The sequence below is a fragment of the Aspergillus brunneoviolaceus genome (genome assembly GCF_003184695.1).
Source record: "Aspergillus brunneoviolaceus CBS 621.78 unplaced genomic scaffold BO95scaffold_15, whole genome shotgun sequence".
Taxonomy (NCBI): Eukaryota; Fungi; Ascomycota; class Eurotiomycetes; order Eurotiales; family Aspergillaceae; genus Aspergillus; species Aspergillus brunneoviolaceus.
Window position 1 is genome coordinate 464,942 of NW_020290745.1, and position 19,769 is coordinate 484,710.

General features: G+C 49.6%; 4 protein-coding genes across 4 annotated transcripts; 2 read left to right on the forward strand and 2 right to left on the reverse strand.

Annotated features, from left to right (window-relative positions):
- Nucleotides 1–615: 615 nt before the first annotated feature.
- BO95DRAFT_440442 (putative chitin synthase activator (Chs3)) lies at nucleotides 616–3,719 on the reverse strand. Its single transcript, XM_025585969.1, has 5 exons — nucleotides 3,400–3,719; nucleotides 2,556–3,294; nucleotides 2,374–2,493; nucleotides 1,008–2,315; nucleotides 616–948 (listed from the first exon to the last, which is right to left on the reverse strand). The coding sequence occupies exons 2-5, from the start codon at nucleotides 3,285–3,287 to the stop codon at nucleotides 937–939; spliced, it is 2,172 nt and encodes a 723-aa protein (XP_025444921.1). The 5' UTR covers nucleotides 3,288–3,294; nucleotides 3,400–3,719; the 3' UTR covers nucleotides 616–936.
- A 3,242-nt stretch (nucleotides 3,720–6,961) lies between these two features.
- On the forward strand, nucleotides 6,962–11,226 carry chl1 (DNA helicase; the record flags this gene model as incomplete). The annotated part of the gene is made up of 8 exons (XM_025588065.1): nucleotides 6,962–7,085; nucleotides 7,447–7,622; nucleotides 7,688–8,312; nucleotides 8,401–9,026; nucleotides 9,093–9,263; nucleotides 9,348–10,049; nucleotides 10,595–10,843; nucleotides 11,008–11,226. 8 exons carry the CDS (start codon nucleotides 6,962–6,964, stop codon nucleotides 11,224–11,226), a joined length of 2,892 nt encoding a protein of 963 aa, XP_025444922.1.
- A 515-nt stretch (nucleotides 11,227–11,741) lies between these two features.
- BO95DRAFT_57653 (uncharacterized protein) lies at nucleotides 11,742–13,327 on the reverse strand. Its single transcript, XM_025592067.1, has 3 exons — nucleotides 13,275–13,327; nucleotides 12,571–13,057; nucleotides 11,742–12,514 (listed from the first exon to the last, which is right to left on the reverse strand). The coding sequence occupies exons 2-3, from the start codon at nucleotides 12,974–12,976 to the stop codon at nucleotides 11,796–11,798; spliced, it is 1,125 nt and encodes a 374-aa protein (XP_025444923.1). The 5' UTR covers nucleotides 12,977–13,057; nucleotides 13,275–13,327; the 3' UTR covers nucleotides 11,742–11,795.
- A 778-nt stretch (nucleotides 13,328–14,105) lies between these two features.
- On the forward strand, nucleotides 14,106–19,664 carry pld3 (phospholipase D; the record flags this gene model as incomplete). The annotated part of the gene is made up of 2 exons (XM_025588803.1): nucleotides 14,106–19,528; nucleotides 19,595–19,664. 2 exons carry the CDS (start codon nucleotides 14,106–14,108, stop codon nucleotides 19,662–19,664), a joined length of 5,493 nt encoding a protein of 1,830 aa, XP_025444924.1.
- Nucleotides 19,665–19,769: the final 105 nt, after the last annotated feature.

The following is a 19,769-nucleotide window of genomic DNA, read 5'->3' on the forward strand; positions in this document are numbered from 1 at the left end:
CGGGATTAGTGTTCCCATCTACTAACATACCGAATACGGGCGACTGTGTCCATGAATCACAAGTAACAGTTAGCTGTTACTTTCCAAAGCGATAAGAGCAGATGTGTACTGGGAATGACTGGCCGTACTTCTGTCTCTCTAGACAATTTGTCAGAGGCCGAGGGAGAAACAAGATACTGAGGCTGGGGTGAATACGCACGAAGGTAATCAAGAATGACCTCAGCGCCGTCGTTAGTAGCTCCTCCCACGAAAGATATTAGCCACCCGTGCCTCTCGCACGATGATCATTTTCTCACCTTCGCGGCGAAAAGTCTTAGGACAATTTGCTTTGTTCTGCGTCATGACTCTGGTGCACCGGTTGAGCTGCCGATGCAGCATGGCACACACCGAGCTGGGGGGGGAGGGAAGAGGAGAGAGAGTTACATATTTCCCGGCGGCAGAAAGAGGATTAAATACAATTGGACCGACGTGTCACGTGTTTTTAGAGCGAAGATGACTGGCATTCAGCACCCACCATAAACGATTGCCTTCCTTCTCCAGGGGAAGTGAAGGGAGACACAAGAAGCTCGGAACATTGTAGAGGGCAACAGAATAGCCACTTCAGAGCAAGAAATAGCCACTTCAGAGCAGGAAGGAGATTGCCACACTCTTCTCATACATAATTATGCCCGGTAGGAAAATAGTTCATTTTACTGCGGTGTTCTTGACACCCCTGAGAAAAACCTATGAAGTGCAAGAAACATAACCATCCCAAAGAAACATTGAATGTCTAGGTTTCAAACTTAAGTCGTAAGCTGCCTCTTCATGACCCTCAATTTCAAGCTACTCGACCCTGACCACATGGCTCGAGGCAAGGAGAGATGGCATCGCGCTTCATAAGACTTCCCAGATACAGCACAAGCGAATAAATATCACGGGATAGATGGCGTCGGGGTATCACATGACAATCTAGACAATGTTAGCTGCTATCATGACGAGTATGCGGCTGCAACAAAGTAGGAACATACGCAATCACTGTCTTTCTGTACAGCTGGAACCCCCATTTCCTCAAACGTCTTGGGGCCTTTACCCGGAAGACCAGATTGCGACTTGGCTGGCGTTGTTGCTGGAGGTTTCTGGCCGGCAGCGCTTGTCGTCGGTGGGGCGGGCTTAGGGGTGGACGCGGCTGAGGAAGGTTTGGGTGTGGATGAAGATGGCGGAGGCTTAGACATGGATTGAGCATTCGAAGACGGCATAGACTCCGTCCGTGGGGGGAATGACGTGGTTGAAGGCGAAGCAGCTGGTCGAGGGGAGCTCACCGGACCAACTTGCGTATGAGGAGAGGCAGGGCCTCTTACAGGTCTGCGGTCAGGAGGCATGTTGTCAAGCCGCTGAGGGCGTCTCCAAGCGTCCGCGTTGGACTTTTCGAGCGGTGCCGAGTAGCCAATATCAAGCTTAGGAGTTGTAGGTGCTGGGCTTGTGGGACTGGCAGTGGAGGGGGTACTGGGCCCTGGGGTCCGGTAGCCCATAGGGCCTGGTCCATAAGACGCCGCGCGGTTGTAAGTGGGAGCGGTATTGCGGATGTTGGGATTGATCCCAAACGCGGAACTAGGACGTGGGTCAGGCATGCCATATCCGGGTGGATATACAGGTCGGGCCCGGGACGAAGGCCTGTCGGGATAGGGAGCAGCGGCCAATGGATTGTCTGAGAGAGTCATTCGGGACGGATCAGGCATTTCGATGTTCTCAGGGGTAGGTTTCATCGGACCCCCTCGTTGACCAGATCCATAACGCGACTTGATCCGAGCGATTGCTACTTGCTCGTGATCCTTTCTGGACAAAGTCTTGGAGCGAGAAATGCTATCGATGCGGCCTGTCGCATCTTTGTTTCCGTTGGCGGCTGCTTTGGCATACCAGCTTCTAGCTTCTTTGATGTCCACGGGAACAAAGATTCCGACCTCGTAGAAGTATCCCAAGGCAAATTCGGCAGTAGGGAATCCGCTTTGAGCGGCACGTTGAGCGTAGGTGAATGCCAACTCGTCATTCTTGTCGAAGACGCCTTCGTGACCACAAAGGAACCATTTGCTAATTGCCATCTCTGCTTCCGGTTCCCCTTGTCGTGCAGCCAATGCGTTGTAATGCAGAGACAAGGCGGGGTTGAAGTCGCAGCCGAGTTGGCACAGCTCATAGGCCGCACCCATCTTGACCTGTGCCTTTGCGAAGCCGTGATAGGCAGCCTTTTCAATGTTGACACGGGAGGCATTGAGATCAAGAGGAAGGTAGCTCTCCGGAACATTGACCTGCGGTAACTCTCGCGCTAGCAGCATGCCATAGACCTGGGCATGAAGAGGTTAGCTTCCCAGCCGCAGAATTGATGGGTGAATCCGGACGAACATAGGCTCCCTGGGGGGCATTCTCATCGCAGGACTGCGCTGCAAGGCTAATGTATTCAAGCCCCATCTGATAGTCCTGACGCTGACCATGCTGGCCTAGTAGGATCATCATTCCCAAGCGCTACCGTTGTATATATCATTAGCGCGGGGTACGAGCTGGTCTGATAACGCGGGGAGACATACGTAGAAGGAAGCAGAGTCTGTAAGAGCAACACCCTTCTCATAATGCCTGATGGCTTTCTCGGGCTCTCCAGAGCTTTCAAACTGCATGCCAATCCGGTACTCGGCTCTGGCATATCCTTTGTCCGCGGCTCTCGAGTAGGATCGGAAAGCTTCCTTCTTATCGACGCGATATCCAAATTTCCCGAACTCGAGCCACATGCCCTTGATAAACTCAGCCTTGGGATGATGTTGTTCTGCGAGGAAGTTCACAATGTTCATTGCGTCGAGTTTAAGTTGGCGCTCTACCGGGGGGGTTTGTGGTCGCGGAGGCTGGATCAAAGACAGACGTGCCTCGTTCTGCATGGCAACCTCGACGAAAGCGAGCGCGTCTTGAGCCCAGGCCAGCTGCATCTCCGGATCATTAGAGGAGAGCACCGCCATACGTGCTCTTTCCAGGTTGGCTTCCCGCTGCTCATCGGTTGGAGGGACGTTTGGCGGGGGATTTCGCAGAACAGGAAAGGGAGAGAAGTTGGGAGTATCCATGGCATCGTGAGCCGTATCCTGCTGCTCGTACTGGGAGGCAGGTTCGTAGGCTGATGGGTAAGGCTGGTCTTGTGAGAAGGCGGACGAAGTGCGCTCGGGGAAGCGAGAGCGGTCATACTGCACTGGAGCGTGCTGGTTGTGGTGGGGGTGTCGAGCTTCGTGCTCAAGATGAGCTATGTTGTCTTGCATATTCTCCGGTACCTCGGGCATGACTCTACTAGAACAAGGATATGATAGGATCGATTAGCAACACAACCAAATGAAAGGGACACTAGGAAGGGATGATCAACTGTTTGTTCAAAGAGTCGCGGGCAGTTCGTACCTTTGAGGAGATGGAGAGATGACTTCTGGCATGTAGAAATCGTCCTGACCCCCTGGATACCATGTCGCACCCAGCCGTGGCTGGCCACGACCTTGGGGTGGTGGCCTATTCATCGCGGCCAGTGTGTTTCTCCGGTCTTGGAACTATTGCTTTTTCTTTTCTTGGTTTGGCTGATTGTGATTGTTTCTTCTCTGCCCCTGACAATCAAATGGTTTCAGACTAAAAGCCCTTACTATGTGGCAAAGACTTCGGGTCTGATGATCCAGAAGATGTTAATAAGTCGAAAGCTAAGGGTGGTGGGGGGCGGGGGGAGGGAGAGGGGTGGTTAAGGGAGTAGGGAGGAAAGGAAGAAAGAAGACTCGGGCTGAGCGTAAACAGAAAGCGGAATGGAGGTTACCGAGTAGTAACGATGATTATTACAATGTACGCTCACCTTTGGGACTAGTACACAGTGCGTAGTTTAGTTACCTACTCCTGCTAGACTTACTAACTACTAATTAATTTACTTTACCTACTTAGACTAAGGGAGGGGAGGGCGACGAGGGGCCGGGAAAAAACATTGGGGGGAGGGAACAATCATCGATAATAATCCACCGAGTAGGTTAGGTTACTGCTGAGCAACAAACAGTACAAGAGAGAAGGTGGGGACAGAAGGGGGGTACTGCACAAACTACAAAGCCAGCAAGCCAGCAAAGGCTCCGTCACCTTGGATGATTTTCTACATTGAAGGTATTGTAGTTGTTTGATGTGGTTATGGTTAAGTACTGTACACTATATACTTAAGAAGTAATGTACTACACTGTACGGAATATATTCATACCCAACGTCCAAGTACATGCCAACTGATTTTCAGGGCCCGAATCTGCTGAACATCAAACAAGTGAAGTAGTCTTTCTGACAGGGGGCCAGGGGCAATTTCGAGAAGTGGGGTTTCATCTGGCATGTTAATAAATTTGGTATCTGACTAAATACATAGGTAGTCGGTTGGCTTAGAGGTACAGTACAGTACGAAATACAGATTACACATACTCAGTAGATACAGTAGTAAAATTACAAGGACTGTACTGTAGGAGAAGCTCCCCTTACATAATATATATCGTCCATGTCTTTTTTTTTATGACCGAAATATCAGATGCACAATCAGATTACTACGGAGATACTATACTACATACTTACATGTACAGTAGTTACAATATACTTTACCTAAGGTCAATCCACCTTCCCATCATCATACATATCCAACATGTCGCTGAAGCTACTATCTAGTGCAAGATGCTGGCCATTTGTCAAGTAGGAGCAAGCATGAAGCCCTAAATAGGCAGGCACATGTAATCCTGATCGAAAGTAACTTGGCCAGGATAATGGCCGGCTGTAATGGTAAAGCTACCGCAGCTAAACCTTATAAAGTAGACGGTAATTGTTATATACTCTTTATACTCTGCATAGTTTTACTTTAATCCAGAATAATATACTCTAATAATGATATAGACTCTAATAATTCTAATAGAAAGAAAAAAAAAAGACTTTCTAATAAAGAACTCTAACAGCAATATCTTCTGCTCCTAAATACCCTAAGAATCCCTAACGTAATTCCTAATATAAGAAGATTCTTATCATAAAGACTTGTATTTTTAAATACATGCCGATGGCAATAGAAATTCGACCGGTGTCAATAGCGCTTATACTTGGCCAGGAGCGGAACAAGTCCACGACTCTACGTACCTTCTGTATACTTAATTAGGTAAGTTACCTGCGGAGTAATACTAGTGTATAGTACAGTACCACATAATTCTCAGAAATTATGGCTATTAATAGCACGCGCAAGCATACTAAGTACTCAGTACTACTCCGTACCACTTACACCGACTGCGTACCTAGTAGTCACGGAGTGTATAGTAGTAATTTAATAGTATAACTGGCGACACTTACCCCTTTCTCTTCCACCCCCTAAAGGTACTCTTCCTTGGATCACACTACGGATGTTGACTCCTTCGCCCAGACCACCTCATCTGTCAGATGGGGCAAGGCCTTGGTTCTGCTTGATGGCCCAAGTACAGAGTATACAGTCTTCAACATTACTAGTACTCCAGTTTTATTAGCTAACTTATGTAGCTATAGTTAGTAGTTGACTGCTTATCTAAGTTTAAAAGTAAAACCTCATTGTAACAATGCGTGTTATACCGATTCTCCATCCAGAACAACCTTGCTAGTCGGATTTTAATTATAATCAGAATTTAAATAAAGGTAGCCTATACAAACATTGTTAGAAAGAGGTCCAAAATGGTCTAAAAAAGCGAGATAATCTTACTACATAACATACTTTATGTGTATACCCCAGCTACGGAGATACTGTAAGAATACAGCGACGTCTGCCATATGACGATTCTGGGGTACTGAGACTGAGGTCGAAAGCGCCTTTCTCATTGGGGGGAGGTGGCCATCCCGGCGGCTCGCCCCCGTCGCCACCTGCTTCTTCTTAACTTTATGTCAACAATCAACCAGTCCGTTGAGCCTCTATGAATCGGATCGATCAAGGCAGTTTACATCTATACCACTTCAGTAGTTCTTAGTACTTCACCACTTACATGTGTACATTATTATATAACAGAGCTTACAATAACACCACGTGACTGATTGGTCAACTAACTAACGTTCGTTAGTTAGATTAGTTGACTACCTACTACGTAACTAAGTCTCCCACTAGGTGGTTGCAGATCGGCTGTACTGCTTTTTCGGTTCACGTGGAACGAAAACTGCTTAATAAGCAGTTTAACCACGTGATTTCCAAGCAACCCTGTTACCTCGAGAACAGAAAATTTCATTCCACATCATCCTTTTTAATACTTTTACACATACTATTTAAACTACTTCTAAGTAAGAGTATTTAAGAATATAAGAGGAATTTGAATTTTAATAATAAAAACAGTAATATGTAAGATCGCGTGGAACATTCCTGATTATATAAAGGGCTTGGCATCATGTGCCGTGGAAACGTTCCACATGAGCCCAAAAAAAAGTTCAGATGACCTGTGTTCACAGTAACTAGTGAACTTACCGGGATCTAGTAGTTACGTAACCAACTTAGGTCAATACCTGCAAAACCAATCACTAAATTGTTCTGTTTTACCAGAAACCACCCTGATATGCAGTTGAGCATTAAGCACTAAGGTATAAGGATCGAACAGATTTCTACTTGCTACTACTCATTGTGTACCTAGAAATTCAGTACTGTACGTTCCTCAGCCTTAAGAGTGCGAGTCGAGCGTTATTAGGTTCTAGGTTCTAGGTGAGCTACCAAAAAGATTTGGGGCGCGACTAGTTCTGACTAGTGTATATGTGGGGCCTCCGATCTTCCGTGGAAAGTTCTTTGTATGTTCTTCGTGGTAACTCAGAAAGGACTACACACTCCATCCTCGCATCAAAGTTGACCGCTTTAAGTCTCTATTTCTCTTGTAAACTGTCTAATCTGTCGGATTCACCCATTATCGTCTCTCTATTTGGAATTGTCGAAATACCTCCTGTGGAATCAGCCTATGAATGCAGCATTAACCACCTGGAAATAATGGAGCTGCAGACCAAGGACTTCCACCACCCTTATTCGCCCTATAATATTCAAATTCAGTTCATGAGAGCGCTTTACACATGTCTCGAGGATGGCAAAGTAGCAATCTTCGAGTCCCCAACGGGTAGGTTGGACTACATGACTAGGCAAAGGCATTGCGACCCCTGCTAACTTGGTGTTGCTAGGCACTGTGAGTGAATTCAAGTCACCCTACGTAGCTCGGCCCATTGAAGGGGACCATAGCCTAAAAACTCTGAAAGGCTTGACGCGAAATCTGCTTCTTACTTGATTTGAAGGTGATGAGGAACCATGCAAATGACTGATGACTAGCATATTCCGTAGGGTAAATCTTTAAGTTTGATATGTGGCTCCTTGACTTGGCTGCGCGACCACAAGCGTTCTGCTTTCCAAGACACCATCGATCACACACTTAGTGAGGATTATGGATCTAAATCAATATGCATTGCTATTGCCTCTGACCTTAGCGATAGACAATGACGAGAGTGAGCCGGACTGGATGTTGGAATTCGCCAAGAGTGAGTTGAGTCGCTCAATGCTCGAGAAAAGGAGGGAGCTCGAGGAGCGGTTAGAGAGGACAAAACTCAAAGAAGAGAAACAAAGGATTGTGGTGGAGAATCCAGAACTCCCCCGAAAAAAGCAGGTAGGTTCACTGTCGAGTCCTAACCGCAGAATAATGAAATTGAAGACCATCAGAAACTAAGCAAGGCATCCGCGGGGCCGCCCTTGCACGAAGATCTATTCCTTGTGGATGAATATGATAGCGACGATGGTCAACCAGGTCTTTCAGTCAAAAGCTTGCAACCCGACAGTGGGCTCTCTTTCAGCACACTTGAACTGCTGAAAAGGTTCAGAGGGCAATCGACTGCTAAATACGATGCAGACAGTGACCAAGACGATGAGATTAAGATTTTCTTTTGTTCTCGGACACACTCTCAGCTATCCCAATTTGCAGGTGAATTACGACGCATTGCCATGCCATCGAGTATCCCAGAAGATATGATACCCAGTTATGGAAGTAAGGCCTTGGAAGAACGCATTAGGCACCTCTCCCTCGGATCCCGGAAGAATCTTTGCATTAATACACGGGTATCTTCACTTGAGAATCCAACAGCAATCAATGAACGTTGTCTCGAATTGCAGCAACCTGGAGTAGCCACAGAACACAAATGCCCCTATCTGCCGGCAAAAGAAGACGAGACACGTGCTATTCGGTTCCGCGACCATGCACTTGCGACGGTGAAAGATATAGAAGACTTAGGGAACGTCGGAAAGGAGATCGGAATATGTCCTTATTATGCTTCTCGATCGGTTATCAAGCATAGCGAGGTGGGTCTTCCTTTGAACCTTTTGTTCTAAACACACGACTGAAATTGAACAGATTGTCACTCTTCCATATCCTCTCTTGCTTCAGCGATCAGCCAGGGAAGCACTTGGGTTGTCAATCAAGGGCCATATCATCATCATTGATGAAGCACATAATCTGATGGATGCGATATCTAGCATTCATTCCGCGACTGTGACACTTTCCCAATTTGAATTGTCTATCTTACAACTAACGGCCTATGCCCGCAAGTTTAAGACCCGTTTGAAAGGACAAAACAGGAGCTATATTGCTCAGATCATCCGGCTCCTCGGCTCAATTACACATCACCTTCGCTCTGTGCTGGCCGGCAATGGGCCGCCTGAAGGACGTGTCCTGCCTTCGGAGCTCATGTCTGGGAAGGGCGTCGACCAAATTAACCCTTACAAACTAAGCCGATATCTTCAGGAAAGTAAGCTCGCCAGAAAAGTCGATGGGTACGTCGAATTCACGAAAGAAGCAACAAGAGCCAGGGCTTCTGGGAGATCCACGGCACCTATACTTTTCCACATACAGGGATTCCTGCTCTCATTGATGAACCCGTCCGCTGAGGGGCGATTGTTTTATCTGAAAGACAAGGATGAAGTTCAGTTGAAATACATGCTTCTTGATCCGACAAACCAATTCCGTGACCTCGTTGAAGATGCCAGAGCCGTCATACTGGCTGGTGGAACGATGTCACCGGTAAGATCCCGCTGCAAGTGTCTAGTGAATTGTCTTTCGGATTTGTCCGTCTAACAGATTTTGTAGATGGCAGACTACATGAATCATCTGTTCTCCTATGTCCCCTCTGAACGAATCGATACCTTCAGTTACGGTCATGTAATTCCGTCGGAGAACTTGACTGTACACACGTTAGGGCGTGGAGTACAAGGCATGAATCTCGAGTTCACGTATGAGTCTCGAAACGTAGAGGCAATGGTAAGTGATTCGTACAAAAGCTGATGGGAGAACGTGTCTCGACTAACCGGCGCACCTCTTTGATGCTTCTGGGCGATCGCTCAGATACTTGACCTTGGCCGAACAATAGCGTCCATCTGCAACGCGATTCCTGATGGCGTCGTTGCCTTCTTCCCCAGTTACGATTACCTGGGCCAAGTGTTGAACGTGTGGAAAAAGCCGATAGAAGGCGAGCGGGGCCAGAGCGTATACGAGCTAATCTATAGAACGAAGCCAGTCCTCTCTGAATCACGAGAAATGGCTGAGTCGACGGAAGAATTGCTTCAGAAGTACGCCGAGCTCATTGACTCTAGTAGCGGTGCGCTTCTATTGTCCGTGGTGGGTGGGAAGCTGTCCGAAGGGATCAATTTTTCCGATCGACTCGGACGTGGCGTAGTCATCATCGGACTGCCGTTTCCGAACATTCAAAGTGCCGTCTGGCAAGCAAAAATTGAGTATGTCGAGCAGAAAGCGTTTGATCAAGCAGTTGGTTCCGCAGCCAGTCGGCGGTCGACCGCCAAAGCTGCAGGGAGAGAATACTACGAAAACGCTTGTATGCGGGCAGTGAACCAGTGCATCGGACGAGCTATCAGGCATCGCAACGACTATGCCGCTATCGTGTTGATGGATAAACGGTATGATCGAACCAATATCAGAGGAAAGCTTCCGGCCTGGATCAAGCAGAGCATGGCCACTGCTTCTGTCAATCAACCCGCAGGTAGGACGATTCAGAGCCTGTCTGATTTTTTCAGAGATGATAAGCAATGTGTCAACAGCAGAGCCTAGTGATTATGTGAGCAATTGAAGACCAAAGCAATGATAAGCCTCTCTTAGCAGTCACGTAGTTGAGTGGCTACAGTACGTAGTAGTTACCCGTGACTTTAGCAACACTAACTACTTCCAACTACCAAGTTACGTTACTGGCCGAGATCGCCAACTGGCACAGGCAGATCCGATGCCCGACCACAATAAAGCCACGTGATCGATACGCTCCGGGGGCGCGCCAAGGCTCATCTGAAGGGCAGGGCCCTAAGTTAGGGCAAGCAAATTAGCGCACATTCTAGCCCCCCCCCAAGCCTTGATTTCAACATCTGAGCCCAGCACCCACGACCGCATCCCCCCCATCGCCAAACTCTCAGACCGGTCTTGTCGAGCTCAGCACCGTCGACAAGATGCCTACCCGTTTCTCGAAGACAAGGAAAGCGTGAGTCGAAAAAGCTTTTTCCCTTCGCCTCGATGCCCTCGATCGTGATCTCGCGGTTTTCGTGGTGGAATGCGACAGGCAGATGCTTTGTCCGGCGCTCTCCGGAGAGGTGCCGAACATAAGAAGGAAGGACACCAGACTGACATTTCTGTTTTCCAGCCGCGGTCATGTTTCCGCCGGTTACGGTCGCATTGGCAAGCACCGTAAGCATCCCGGTGGTCGTGGTATGGCCGGTGGTCAGCACCACCACCGTACCAACCTTGACAAGTACCACCCTGGTTACTTCGGTAAGGTCGGAATGAGATACTTCCACAAGACCCAGCAGCAGTTCTGGAAGCCCACCATCAACCTTGACAAGGTACGTTGCATCCGCTTGAGAGGGAGGATCGGAAATTTCTCAGTGAACGGTGGTCGAATTGGTCGGATATCGATGAAGCAAACGTGGATTGAGACATGTCCGCATCCGTTTGTGAAGGAAGACCGGGGCGGCCAAGAATAAACGCTAATTTGTTTGTATTGCAGCTGTGGTCCCTCGTTCCTGCCGAGCAGCGCGATGCCTATGTGAGCGGCCAGAAGACCGACACCGCCCCTGTCATCGACCTCCTTTCCCTCGGTTACTCCAAGGTCTTGGGCAAGGGCCGTCTCCCCGAGGTTCCCATTGTCGTTCGCGCCCGCTACTTCAGCCGTGACGCCGAGAAGAAGATCAAGGAGGCTGGTGGTGTTGTTGAGCTTGTTGCTTAAATGTGGAAATTGACGTTTCTGCTTGAAGGATTAGACTGGGACAGGTGCTGCGCTGGCTACGGCTCAGGGCAAAGAGGGTCAATTATCTCCCCTGGTGATGAAAACTTCAAATGGGAGCCGCGGATCGGGCACCTTGGTCCGTGTATCTACAAAATAAAGGGTGTCTAGTTGGTGGCTAGCTTTAAAATGGCCGCCAGACAACTTCACGATCAGATTTATCGAACAATACCATAAAGGGGAATTGAGTTTTTTCACTATTTTTTTTTTCTCCCGGACTCATCCCTCGACTGCTGTTGCAAATGCTCGTTCCGACTTGATGCCATGGGCTATATCGCTTCTCGCCGTCGATTCCTATCGCCACTCACCGATGTGTTGTCGTTATCCGCACCGGGCCGAATAGTCCAGTGACAATTGCCTTCCATTCTCGCTGAATGTATTCGAGTAACATGAGTCTGCTCGGTTGCTTGACTATCATGTGCGCCTTCATAATTGGATTGTAGGACACGTAGTGTGTTTTTTTACATGCAATAGCAATATAAATAGTTGTATTCGATCATCTTGTGGCATGTCTACATCTTAGCCTCTCGAACGGAACCCGTCCTGAGGCACGCACTATTGGTCTCGAGTGTCTCACGAATGAACCGGACCGCTTCGTTGACCATTTGGGGAGTTACCTCGTGTCCAGCGTGCTCATCGACAATGTCTTCCAGGGTGACCAATCCATCAGCAAACCACCCACTGGATGAGATTGCTTGTTTAAACCAAGTCAAAAATGCGCTTCCTCGATGGTAGGGTACCAATTTATCCATCCCGCCCGATAGGTTAAGGATTCTCTTCCCTGCTAAACAACGATCGAGTAAAGGGCGTAGGGAGACCTTCTCACTTTCTGTGGGAGCCGGCAAGGATTCGCTGCGGAGAGCACTAGGTATCGACGTTGAGTCCATTTGGCTCAAGAACAAGCCCGCGGGGTCGTATTTTCGAACGGCATCGAGCAATGAGCCCGGAAAATCCTCAGAGCCTAAGAAATCGGAGCCAGGAGCTTCGCTATCGGTCCAGGACGGCAGCCTGGACAGTCTTGCGCGATCGGCCATGAGATTCACATAATCAGGGCAACCAATGATGACAACGCCCGCACTTATGCGGGGCTCGTGCAGGATGCAGCTCCAGGCAGCGTGTCCGCCTAGAGAAACACCCAGAACCAAGTTATCAGATATCTTGCGTTCTGATCTGGGGAAGACATAAGATGGGATATAGTCGATCAAGAGAGACACATCACGGGCAGTGCCCTCTGCAGGACAGAGATTAGAGCTATGATTCGTCTGGATCGGCATACACAGCACTCACGGAAGATCGAGAACATGTCTTGGGCATGACGAGGGTTTCCTTGTTTCCAAGCTTCATTGGCTAAGGGATCAACCAGCCTTGTCCCATGGTTTCTTTGGTCGAACGCTACGGCAATTAGGCCTTTGGCAGGGCGACTTGAATCGGAGCAAGCGCCCTGGATCTTGGAATTCCAGTCGGCGATGACTGCCGTCGCGATACTAGTCATTCGTTCTTGGGTAGCTAGTCTTGGGTGTAGTAACCAAAGACAGGCAACCTCAGCCGCTTCTGATGGTAATTCTTCGAGACCGAATGCCGTCGTGAGAATTCCCGCAATGGCAAATCGCCGATGAGACACAGGCGACGGCGCGCTGGTGTTCTCAAGGTCAGAACGCGGCGCAGCATCCAGAGGCTTCATGGGGTCCGTCATATTCTCGAATGAGTCGATGTTCCTGATAGAACAAATCTCATATATATATCTTTCTTGTTGACGTGTGGGCGCAATTGCGGTCTAATGAAGGATCAGAGGTCTTCTCCTTTGTGGTTCGTCTCTGTCTGTTTTAGCTCTCCTGGGGGGGGGGGGAAGGGGGTGGAGAGATTAAATCTGTCCAGGGAATGAGGAAGTGATATTTAAATACACCTGTACATATATCACTCACTCTCCATATAGCAGTTTAAGCCTTGGGTATGTACTGTACAGTAGACAATAGCCGAGGATAAGTAAATACCTTCGAGTACAGTAACACCACTTGTTATCTGCGTGACGATTACCCGTTATCTCTGCTGGTAGTTGGTAGGAGTGGTATGAGATCTATCTGTATGCACCGTATGTAGCGTATCATACCGTATGGTACTGAGACTGACTGCCTGATTTCTGGGGAGTGAGTACGGCGTAGCTTTGAGCAACATAGGATTGTTCCAAACTGCTCATTGATAATCGGGCAACTGTCTCGAGGAGACATATAATCCATTCTGGATGGTAAATATGCGGATTGTATGCAGACTGAAGCTTTTTAAGCTGTACAGTCCTAGTCCTATTAACCAAAGCGGTTCTTTTGTCGTCATTCAAGGTTTCCATCGTTCTATCCACAATTCGTATCTACTCGTAGTACGGAGTAGGTACTGTCTCCGTACGGGGCAAACACTCCACCCACTGCACTGCAGTGTGCTGCACTGCACATCCACGGGAGGTTCTAACCTACCTAGTCTAACTTTCCTTCTTTCCAAACATCGCCCATCATCCTCCCCTTTCGCAATCTAATCTCCTTCTTCACCACCACCACGCTCCCTCCCCTCCCCTTTCTCTCGTTTCTTTCCTCTTTTTTACTATCCTTCTCTTGTCTCGTCAGTCCTTATTTGAACGAGCAACATCGTTCACATCGTTCAATACCTTCAACCTTGACATTGATCCTTTAGATCTAGAATGATTAGCAAATATTGAGTTCCGTGGCCGCTTCCGACGGGATCACTCTGATCCGCATGTTCGTCTCTGTCTACTCTGCACCCACTTCCCTCTCTTGTCGATCTCCGCTTGCTGAAGTTGGTGCTTTACTGCCAGCATGACAGACCCCACAACTGAGCCCTCCGAGCCAAGGAGCTCGGAGAACACCCAAGCTCGCCATTATTGGAGAAGACCCGAGCCTATGTCGCTATCAGATGGAACTAAGCTCTCTTCGCCAAATCCTGCGTCTCCCTTGATGATTCCGAAAACAGACACGCAGCATAAAGCGGAGGAAGAGGAACACGATCAGGTGAATGACCTGCCACCTCTGCAGGACACCGAGGAAACCATCACAAAAAATAAATCCAAAGCGCGTGCAGGACAAGCTAGCGGCTACCCGGAGGATCGGACGACATCCGGGGATGCTATCTCTGGTGATAATCCTGGCTTGCTGATGCCTCGAAGAATGAATGAGACGACCGAGGGACCGCAAACATCCGGAAGTAGGAAGCCGCAACCGCCACTGCCAGCCGCGAGCCGCCGTCCGAGCGTTCAATTTACTCCAGACCCTCCCGAAGTCGACCCTCTCACTGAGCTACCCAGTTCCAGGCCGCCATCAGTAAAGGGGGATGACGCAGATCTGGGTTTGAGAGGAAAACAGTCTCTACTCACGAAGTTGAAATCATTCGCAGCCTCACCCTCCTTCGTTTCGCACTCGCGCTCAGCTAGTGGCGCAACCCTGAGCGATTTCAGAGCCACCAACAATGATCTAGCAACCCCGGGTTCGGAACGGGGCGCCTTTCGTTTCCCAAACACCTTGGAAGAAGAGGGAAGCGACATTGATGCCGATGCGGAGGAGAGCGCAGGGGAGAATCGTGCCCACCAGCCAAAGAAGAAGAAGAAACAACGCCGGCGTCAAAAAGATGAGTCGGCCTCGCAAACGCAGCCAAATACACCAAAGGCTACTACTCGTCCGTCGTTTCACTTGCCCAGCTCATTTGCACCCTTTGAGAATTACCGGTCGAATTTCTTCCCGCGCCGGGGGAGCACTGGTAATTTTATCCCGCAGCAGCGGGAGGGAGTTTCGGAAGATGAGGGTCGTGACCGGTTGAACAGGGATACGGCATGGAGGCGAAGAAGTGTCTGGCTTGCGAATGCGAGAGGACTTACTTATGGCGGACGTCAGCTGGACACTCCAACGAACCCCGACGAGAGAAGACCGAGCAACCTCAGAAGACTGACCGGGCTGGCTGGCCCATCTGACAACGCCGAGGGTACCGCGCCACCTTGGCGGCGCCACCGGGCTGATCGGGGTTCTAGCCTGAGCGCTCAAAAATGGCGTCAGATCAAAGCTGGACTCAAGCTGATTGGGCAGAGACGCAAGGTGGATAATACTGTCGATCATGCAAAATCAGCAGAACTTCTGGCAGAACTTACGTCCGGGGTGCCGGCCGCCCTCATTCTAGCCAGCATGTTCCAGAGGGACGAGCATGGAAGCAAGCGCATTCCAATTTTACTCGAACAGCTCAAGGTGCGGGTCACCGATAGCAAGATTGATTCACACTCCGGCGACCGCCATCTGGTTTTTCGTATCGAGCTCGAGTACGGAAGTGGAATGACACGGATGAAGTGGATTATACACCGTACCCTAAGAGACTTTGCCAATATCCATCTGAAGTACAAGCTGCACTTTGGAACGCAGAAGTACATTCAATTACGGAACACTGAAGGTGGACACAACCTCCCGCGCTTTCCGCGCAGTGCGTTTCCTTATCTTCGAGGTGTGCGCGGCTTAGAAAGTGACATGGAAGATGAGGAGGACGATGGTGGATATGAGACGGCGGCAGAGGTAACAAGCGGCAACGAAAGGGGCGGTAAGAAGCAGCATCAGCAATTATCGCGGCGCCCATCTGGCGCCATGTCTCGAAGACAGTCGAGTGCGACAATCCCAGATGGAGAGAATCCGGCAGGCTCATCCGGGCCGGTAGAAGCTGGGTTCGCTAACAAGAGAGAGACTTACCCGGAGAGGCAACGAAAGAAGCTGGAATCGTACCTACAGAAGCTAATCCGGTTTCTTATCTTTAAGCCAGATAGCAACCGCCTGTGCAAATTCCTCGAGCTTTCGGCACTAGGTGTCCGTCTTGCCGCTGAAGGGAGTTATCATGGCAAGGAAGGATATCTTGTTATCCAGTCGTCCAAAGGCCTTGATTTCCGGAGAGCCCTGACTCCAGGCATGGTAAAAAAACGCCACTCCCCCAAATGGTTTCTTGTGAGGCACAGCTACGTCGTATGCGTCGATTCGCCGGAGGAGATGAATATTTATGATGTGTTCTTGGTAGATCCCTTTTTCAAACTCCAGACTCAGAAGGCTAGCTTGCGCAACCAGAAGGCAAAGGACTTTGCCAAGTCTGCAACGGAGTCAGCTCGACACCCGCAGCATCACACTCTAAGACTCGAGAACTCGGAGCGAAAGCTCAGACTGCTGGCCAGGAATGAGCGGCAACTCCACCAATTCGAGGACTCAATACGGTTCATGGTCAATAACACCCCCTGGGCGAGACCGAACCGATTTGAGAGCTTTGCTCCTGTACGGCAGAAGTGCTTCGCGCAATGGTTGGTGGATGCGCGTGATCACATGTGGGTTGTGTCCCGCGCGATCAACCAGGCTAAAGATGTCATCTATATTCATGACTGGTGGCTCAGCCCTGAGCTCTACATGCGTCGACCGGCCGCTATCAGCCAGAAATGGCGCTTAGACCGTCTGCTACAGCGTAAGGCGCGTGAAGGTGTGAAGATTTTTGTGATCATGTATCGAAACATCAACTCCGCCATTCCAATCGATTCGGAGTACTCCAAGTTCTCTCTACTCGATCTACACCCGAATGTCTTTGTTCAACGTTCGCCCAATCAATTCCGGCAGAACACCTTCTTCTGGGCACACCATGAGAAGCTATGCATTATCGACCACACTCTGGCCTTTGTTGGGGGTATTGATTTGTGTTTCGGAAGATGGGACACGCCTCAACATCTCTTGACGGATGATAAGCCAACGGGCTTCGAGACACGGGAGGGACCAAAGGACGCGGATCATTGCCAGCTCTGGCCCGGCAAGGACTACTCGAACCCTCGGATACAAGATTTCTACGATCTCGACAAACCGTACGAAGAGATGTATGATCGGAATATCATTCCCAGGATGCCTTGGCATGATATCTCAATGCATGTAGTGGGTCAGCCGGCTCGAGACCTCACGCGCCATTTTGTCCAAAGGTGGAATTACATCTTGCGCCAGCGAAAACCAACCCGTCCAACGCCATTCTTACTCCCGCCTCCTGATTTCGATGCGGCTGATCTGGAAGCTCTCGGTCTTGATGGGACCTGCGAAGTCCAGATTTTACGTTCTAGTAGCATGTGGTCGACAGGCACACCGGACACAACCGAACACAGCATCATGAACGCCTACGTGAAACTGATTGAGGAATCCGATCATTTCGTATATATTGAGAACCAGTTTTTCATCAGCACCTGCGAGATTGACGGTAGAAAAATCGAGAATCTGATCGGGGACGCATTGGTAGAGCGCATCACGCGGGCTGCAAAGAACAAAGAAGCATGGCGTGCCGTGATTGTCATTCCATTGATGCCTGGTTTCCAGAACACGGTTGATAGCGAGGGTGGAACTAGCGTCCGCCTTATCATGATGTGCCAATATCGCAGTATCTGTCGTGGTGAGACGTCAATCTTTGGACGGTTACGAGCATTGGGAATCGAGCCTGAGGATTACATTCAATTCTTCAGCCTCCGGTCATGGGGAAAAATCGGTCCGCAAAAACAGCTCGTGACTGAGCAGCTGTACATTCATGCTAAATGTATGGTCGTTGATGATCGCGCGGCTATCATCGGTTCCGCGAATATCAACGAACGGTCGATGCTCGGATCACGCGACTCTGAAGTTGCGGCGGTTGTTCGCGATACGGACATGATATGGTCTAGCATGAACGGCCGTCCCTACCTTGTGGGCCGTTTCCCGCACACCCTTCGCATGCGCCTTATGAGAGAGCATCTTGGTGTCGATGTCGATGAGCTGATGGAACATTCTTTGGCGACCGAGGAAGAGCTACTAAGGATTCAAATTGCCGAAGAGGGGTCCAAGCCATCTGATATCAACGAGGCGCCTGACTCCGAGTCTCTCATGCTGGAGAAGAGGGACGAGAGAGACATGATTGAACGCCGCCACCGCATTCAGGATGAGTTTCTCTCTCGTTCGGAAGACATGCACAGTTTCAACCATGACGTAGACTGGGAGCAGGGGAACAACCCCAATCTCAAGTCGAATAGGAAGCTCACTGCAGACCCGAGGGTAACCTCTAACCCAGAACACAAGAAAGATGTGGATGGTCTCGGGCCAGACCATTTGCAAGTGGCTCAGGAGGCAGGCCTCGAAAAGGGTCGAGATTCCGAGATCCTGGAGGACAAGGCCGAGGTTCTGATTTCGCCTATTGCATCGGAGGGTAAAGGCACGCTGCAACAACCTAAACCCAAACGTCCTTCACAACGCACTGTGCGGCATACCAACCCTCATGGCACGAACGATGCCAGACAGGCACATTCTAATCTAGTCGCACAGGGCATTGAATGTGCACACGTTGTTGAAGGCGCGCCAAATATTCGACACCCAGCGCTAGCTCCGGAGCACGAGACAGAAACCAGCAACAGCGGCAATTTGACGGCTTCACGAGACATTGGTGACAACGCCAAGTCTTACCTGTACGCTCCTGAGGTGAAGCATATATTCATCGACAAAGATTGTATGAGGGACCCTATACTTGATCTCTTTTACTTGGATACCTGGTCTGCCGTCGCCGAAAAGAACACCAAGGTCTTTCGTAGTGTTTTCCGCTGCATGCCTGATAGCGAGGTGAAATCCTGGAAGGAATATAAAGAGTACACCGCTTATGGGGATCGATTTGCTGAAATGCAGAACCAACACGGCGCCAAGGTTCCGCAGCCTTCGAGTCAGCGACAAACCGGACCCCCAGGCACAGCTGCCGGCTTCCCTGGAGCAGCTGCCGGAATCAAGCACAGTCTGGCATCACACAGCCACGGTACCGAGGCCCATAAGGTGGAACGCAAAGAGCAAACCACCGTCGAGAAACCAGGAAATTGTGAGAGTGGATCGGTACAGGGCTCGAACGAGCAAGAACATGAGACGGCGAATCATGAAGGACTGTCACCTATAGATGAAAAGTCTGCCCTAAAAGCAGCCGACGGCTCAGCATCCCGGCGGGTGCAGAATGGACGGACCGAGGATAGCGGCTCCTCTGGAGAGGACGTCGAGAAACACCGGTCAGATCGCCCTGCCATCGAGTATTCTGACGCATTGAACAGAAACGCTACCGGTCAGTCGCGGCGGCGGAGACGACGAGCAACAACACTCGGGTCGAAGCGTGACTTCCATGCGGAAGAAGTGATGGACAAACAGCGAGCGGAAGACTTGTTGAATCAGGTTCAGGGTCATCTTATTCTCTGGCCTTACGACTGGTTAGTCCTTCACGATCCCCAAAACAGTCATCTTCCAAATTCGCTGACCTTGTTAATTCAACTTAGGCTTGAAAAAGAAGAACAAGGCGGGAACTGGCTATATACATTAGACCAAATATCCCCACTGGAAATCTAGTGCGTGTCCCTTTCTCTCCTCTCGACTTACGGCTATGTTTATCCTCTAACTGTCAAACAGCAACTAGCATGATTCCTTGCCGCTTCCTGCTTCTTTCTTCGGTTC

Coding starts and splice junctions, on each gene's coding strand:
- BO95DRAFT_440442 (XM_025585969.1), bottom strand. CDS start 3,287: ATGCCCGAGGTACCGGAGAATATGCAAGACAACATAGCTCATCTTGAG. Junction 2,494..2,555: donor CAGACTCTGCTTCCTTCTAC/GTATGTCTCCCC, acceptor ATACAACGGTAG/CGCTTGGGAATGATGATCCT. Junction 2,316..2,373: donor ATGCCCCCCAGGGAGCCTAT/GTTCGTCCGGAT, acceptor CTTCATGCCCAG/GTCTATGGCATGCTGCTAGC.
- BO95DRAFT_57653 (XM_025592067.1), bottom strand. CDS start 12,976: ATGACGGACCCCATGAAGCCTCTGGATGCTGCGCCGCGTTCTGACCTT. Junction 12,515..12,570: donor AGACATGTTCTCGATCTTCC/GTGAGTGCTGTG, acceptor TCTGTCCTGCAG/AGGGCACTGCCCGTGATGTG.